This window comes from Austrofundulus limnaeus, unplaced genomic scaffold, assembly GCF_001266775.1.
Source record: "Austrofundulus limnaeus strain Quisiro unplaced genomic scaffold, Austrofundulus_limnaeus-1.0 Scaffold488, whole genome shotgun sequence".
Lineage (NCBI taxonomy): Eukaryota > Metazoa > Chordata > Actinopteri > Cyprinodontiformes > Rivulidae > Austrofundulus > Austrofundulus limnaeus.
Window position 1 is genome coordinate 14,941 of NW_013952890.1, and position 6,030 is coordinate 20,970.

General features: G+C 37.0%; 1 protein-coding gene across 1 annotated transcript; it reads left to right on the forward strand.

The window, feature by feature from the left end:
- Positions 1 to 360: 360 nt before the first annotated feature.
- Positions 361 to 1,072, forward strand: LOC106530046 (sialic acid-binding Ig-like lectin 5; the record flags this gene model as incomplete). The annotated part of the gene is given in 3 exon segments (XM_014025604.1): positions 361 to 618; positions 709 to 993; positions 1,059 to 1,072. Coding segments are annotated over 3 exon segments (557 nt in total), but the record flags the coding sequence as incomplete, so codon positions are not given.
- Positions 1,073 to 6,030: the final 4,958 nt, after the last annotated feature.

Genomic DNA, 6,030 nt, shown 5'->3' on the forward strand with positions numbered 1-6,030 from the left:
CAGTTTGGCTCAAAATATTGCAATGCACACAACATTATGGCTGACATACCAGAGATCAAAAGAGGACAAATTGTTGGTGCACATCTTGCTGGTGCATCTGTGACCAAGACAGCAAGTCTTCGTGATGTATGAAGAGCCACGGTATCCAGAGTAATGTCAGCGTACCACCAAGAAGGACCAACCACATCCAACAGGATTAACTGTGGACGCAAGACGAAGCTCTCTGAAAGGGATGTTATGGTCTAAAACCAGGTGTTTCACTTTCATTGTCTAACCCCTGAAGGTGCCAAGCAAACAATTCAATTAATTAAATAAATCTGATCTGTTTTCTCCTTTATTAAAATGAACTATACTCCGAAGACAAGAGGAATCCTCAAGTCATTGGAAATGTAACTCTCAAAGAGGGAGATGAGCTGAATCTGACCTGCACTGCTGATAGTGTCCCTCCATCGATCATCATCTGGGCCAAGCATCCTGCGAGAGGAATCAGCCTCCACAACACCAGATCGGCCACACTGGTCATTTCAAATGTGACAGCAGAAGATTCTGGACGGTACATCTGCACAGCTGAATACCTGGACGAGAAAGTGGCTATACATGCCGATGTACAAGTACAGTGTGCGTGAAACTTCCGGGACACAGAAAATCCAAACTCAAGCTACGTTTGAAGCTCATCTTGTGTTTGTTGTGATTCGTGTGTGYTTACAGGGTTTTCAAAGATCCTAAATGGTTCTGGGTGTGTTCTTCAATCTGAGGTCCTGACCTGTGTGTGTCTCAGTGAGGGCGTTCCTTTACCCACCATTAAATGGCCTCTGCTGAAGGACCACACTGGGTACTCTGTCATTACCACAGTGTCAAACAACACAGTGAACAGCACCRTTTCACTAACCGCAGAAAATTATGACAACGTCAGCGTTGAATGTGTTAGCAGCAGTGAAAATGAGGAAGCAAAGGAAAACCTCACTGTAAAAAACAGCACGGGAACAAACAAAGGTACATTTTCATTTCACAGCTTTACTGTTTGTTACTTCTTCTGTTACTGTGGCCGCTGTGGTCAGATGGGAAAATGTAAAGCCCATTTCCTTTTACTAAACTTGTTATGACCTGCTGTGAAAGGTTTCTATTTTCTCTCCTGACAGWTGATGAATCCACAAATATGGGAACAGTAGTTCCCAGGCTGGAAGTCATCATTGCCTTTTTGATTGGAGTTCTGCTTTCTGCTGTCGTTTGTTGTCTGCTTAAAAAATGCAAGAGGTAGAGCGTTATAATTATCACATCTCTAAAGGCTTTGTTTAATTTTAATGTCTATACGTAATTTTTAACTTGTTACTTTATAAATGCACATTTCTGCAGGACGAAACAGAAAAAATCTGAAAATGTGGGTGAGAACCTGAAGATGATAAACTCTCAAGATCCATTGGTAATTATCTGCATTATTTAAAATGTTGTTTTCTTCCCTAAAATATTGGAACAAATCTTTTTTTTTCCTACTAGCTCTAGTGCACAGGACAAACCCTTCTCTTAGAACAGGTGTTGGTCTTGTTGCTCAGTTTTGATTTGAACCTATTTGGTAACAATGTTTTTCACATTCTGGAAATCCCCGTGGTTCAACATGTTGCTTTGTTGAGTTAGCATTGCAGGGGTACAAATGGGAAGTTATCAGAACAATCTAATAGTTTCACACATTATAACATATTCCCAGTTAATCTTCAGCAAGGAAATCAATGTTTAACACTTAATGATCATACACTGTTAGTTAGATACAGCAAGAAAGAATAAAACGTATGTCTGTGGTTGTTATTAGTGAGCATCAGCAAGTTGCTAAGGTCAAGCTTTAAAGAATGATCAGCACTTCCCTTTTTGCTTCTTTGCAGTGTACTTACAGAGACTCCAGCTGTAATTACACTAAAAAAACAGATGTAGTGGATTTACTTTAAAAAATATGTTGACTCTTTCAACTCACCTGAAGGATTTATTTTACATTTACTTAAAATAAACAGTAAAAAGTGAAAGCAGTTGACATCATTTTTTTTAAATAAATCCACAACATCTGTTTTTTGTTTTTTTTTTGAGTGTAGAATTGATAGAAAAGTGTAACTAAGCCAAAAAAATACCGTGTTCAGTTTATGGTCTGTGCTGTTTCAACTGCTGCTATTTTTTWAACTCAGCATATCTATGAATGTCAAGCAATCGACGACAAAGACCACAAAGGAACTGAGACKGGAGCTGCGGCTGCAGAGAAAGTAATTCCTGAACCCAACGCTGGTCCAAATGACGTGGAGTATGCCAACATTGATTTCTCCAAGTTGAAGAGAAGCGGTTCCAGGAAGGCAGCAAAGGAGCTGGAGAACACAAACACAGAWTATGCAGAAATAAAGACCCGGGGAAAAAAGGAAACACACGTCAACGGAGAGGTTACGATGTTGGAGGGTAAGGAGGAGGAGCTGGTGATGAACACGGAGGAGGAAATCAAAGATTTAGATGAGCGGGGAGAAGAAGCGGAGGCAGTTTACTCCACTGTGAAGGAGGCGATGGATGAAATCTGAGCCGTAGAAAACTGCCTCCGTTAATCAAGCTGTAAAAAATGAGCTCTGGCACTTTTAATAGTTCCTGTTACACAATTTCCACAAWTGGAAAAAAAAATCCAGCCTGTTGTGAACTGAAATGAAGGATCCGCTTCACACATCTACTGTATGTATGTTATGACTTCATTCAGAATTTTAGATTTGTGAGTTTTTACACTTTCATGGGACAAGAAAGATCCACCAGCCACATTTTATACAGCTTCCCAAAGAGCAGTCTTGTATAAAGTATCTCAAAGTCACACTTGAGTACAGTATCTTACTATAAAATTACATTGGTAAAAATTAAAGTCTCCTCTAAGAATATTACTTGAGTAAAAGTCTTAGAGTATCTAATATTTTTTTCTTTATACTTAAGTATCAAAAGTAAGTTTCTGACATAAAATGTACTTAACAAGAATGGGTAGCACTAAGCTAAAAATTAGTTCCACTAGCCCTAAAACACTAACTCAGATAGTTAGGTCCCCTAATTCTAAAGCACTATGCAATGAACATTTTAGCCAAAGCTAATTCTAAAGCGCTAAAATAACCCAGTCAACCTCTTGTTGTCTTCAAAAGACAACATGAGTCACATTTTGCCATGTTGCTCTCTTCAGACTTATCATTGACATTCCTCAGCTGTATTTGGGTTCATATATTTTCAATATGTTGTCACCTGGTGCAGTGGTTCCCAAACTTTTTTGACTTGTGTACCCCCGAGCCATTTTGTCATACCACTAGTACCCCTTCAGTTAAACGTAATGATGATTCTCCAAAACTACAATTAAACTATGATTTTTAAATGAAAATTTATTTAACCCCCAGAAAGTTTAATTCTCAGGCATTTTATTCTTTTAAACATAAAGATAAGAACATTGCCTTGAAAGTGAATAAGTAAGCAAATAAATACACCAGGTATAGGCAGGTGCAAAAAACAGCAGCATCCAAAATACATTGTATTGTCCAAAATACGTCAGAAACTCACCCAAATGAGCATATTCTGTGAGATTCCGCATTTTATACAGGATTCCATTTTGTGTTAATTCYGTGATTCCGTWAGCATTTTCCACATTGTGGAAATCATAGGGCCCTACATTTCTCAGCCCTATTTTTATTTTTATTTTTTATACACCWGGGAAATATTTCCACGTACCCCCTGTAATATGTTCGCATACCCCAAGGGATACACSWACCCCTGGTTGGGAATCACTGAGCTAGTGAWAAGTGACACACATATGARCAAAATGTGTGGCAGCTTTCACYGTCAGCTGTTTAAATTAACCTTKATGAATAACATTTATAGAYCTCAGTWAGTGCTTCTAAATTTAGCTTCTAAATTTAGCAAGTGCTAATCCACTAATAAGTTTTAAAATGAGCAAAAGCTTCAAAGCACTAATCAGGAAATTAGTTCCCCTATTAGTGCTTTAGTGCTTTAGGGGAACTGTGCCCACCACTGGTACTTACGTATTGAAAATAAAACTATTGAGTAAAAGTAAGCAGTTAGATTTTTCAAAATAACTCAGGAGGTAAACTTCCCTAAAAAAACGTTTTTTTTTTCTAAAAGCCAAARTATATGTCTATAATGTCAAATTAAATATAGGATGCACCCCTTGCATAGTGACTGCTGGATATGACACCAGTGACCCCTGTGACCCTGAAAGGACAAAGCGGGTAAAAGATGATGGATGGATGATGGATAGTCAACCTGTTTCAGTGCATCTTACCTGTTTTAAAATGTAAGGAGTATAAATAAAACGTAGGCTGAAAGGTAAAGTAAAGTACAGATAACCAAAATTTCTACTTCAATACAGTATTTGTACTTACTTTACAACTTTGCCAAGGAGAAGATGCACATTTTTGTTATAATATTGTATTTATGTGCTTTAAGATTGTGTAATACTGATAAATGAATGTTTAATATGTATTCAATGTAATGTCGTGCATAATACTTTTAATATATTTAATAAAAATGAAGTGCCATTTCAAAGTGTACTAAATGCTTAGGTTTGTCAGTGTGTAACAGTATTTATTCTGCATCAGACTGATGTGTTTCTCATGTGTGTGTGTGTGTGTGTGTGTGAGTGTGGTGTGTGTATCAGACTGATGTGTTTCTTATGTGTGTGTGTGTGTGTGTGTGGACGCAAACCTGCTCTAACAACAAGTTACACTAAATTACAAAGGGATAGCTTTTATTCACAATTGTCATTCTTTATTTTAAACTAAACTGGGATAGTCAGTTAATGTTTACAACTTTATTTCATCTGTTTAAAGTGTGATTTGAAACAGAACAGTCTTATTTAAAGAGCACACTGACCATTTAATGAAGTAAATTTAGAAGAAAAATAGTCTGTCAAAGCTTTGTTACTAAAAATTACATGGGGTGTGATTGAGGAAGTGTAAAAAAAACGTGAGAAAGTTCTAAAGAAACCAAGTTTAACTCACAGACTAATAACAGTCACAGACTCTGAGTTACAGTTTCTGCAAGAAAACTTCAAGACTTTCCCTTCAGATGTTTACAGATATCTGTTTCCATGAAACCTCCAAGATCTGTCCTTTTATTCACTTCTTTAAAGTTTATGTAGTTTCTCCTTTTAACTACTGAATGCACACAGTTGTCACAAATGCCTTCTAACTTTTAGGAAACTTTTCAATGATTAAAGCACATCAGTGAGTAAAAAGTAAAGATGAGCGTGCAGCACGTTTCGTCACTGACGAGGAAGTTAAGAGAATATACAGTAACGTTGCCATTTTTGGAGGTGACAAGATTAGCTCCTGTGCCTGACTGAAAATCTGCCCAGCAAACCAACAACTTCTGTGATCTCACTGCTGTAAACACCAAGATTCTTTGTTTCACTTTAACTTTCTGTGGGCCTTTTCTTTCGTTCACACTTCAAAAACAACATTTACAACTCAACAGAGATGACACTTTATTATGGGTTAAAACCATATCATTTAAAACTAACTTCCTGTTTATGTTTCGTACGATATATCTCTTGATCAAGATGATCCTAACACAAAAAACGATTCATTCAAACAGTTCTACAGTCACTTTTCAAACACTTAAACTAAATTTCATGTTTCASTTCTGTCAGATGAAGAAACTAACAGCTTCTTGCAGACGTGAGATTCAACCCTGGAAAACTAAACGCTGTGTGAGCCGGTTACTGTAAAAATAGCATAGTAGCTTTAGAGGGAAAACAATATGCAGCGATGCGCAGAGAAACTTCCTGTTAACGTGTGCAAAAAAAAGAAGAAGAAAAAGGAGGAGGAAGAGAAGAAGAGTCAGTTCAGAGCTGAAAGGCTGAGCAGATGAGGGAAACGAGTGGGAGATTTTAGATTTWGGTAAGATTTGATTTTTTTTAATGCTCTTAATGACTGTAAAAACAAYGCTTTTTATTTTCTAAGAATCTGTCTAAACTGTATTTTGTTACATTTTATTGACAATATCTGAACTGGGTTATTTTAAAGG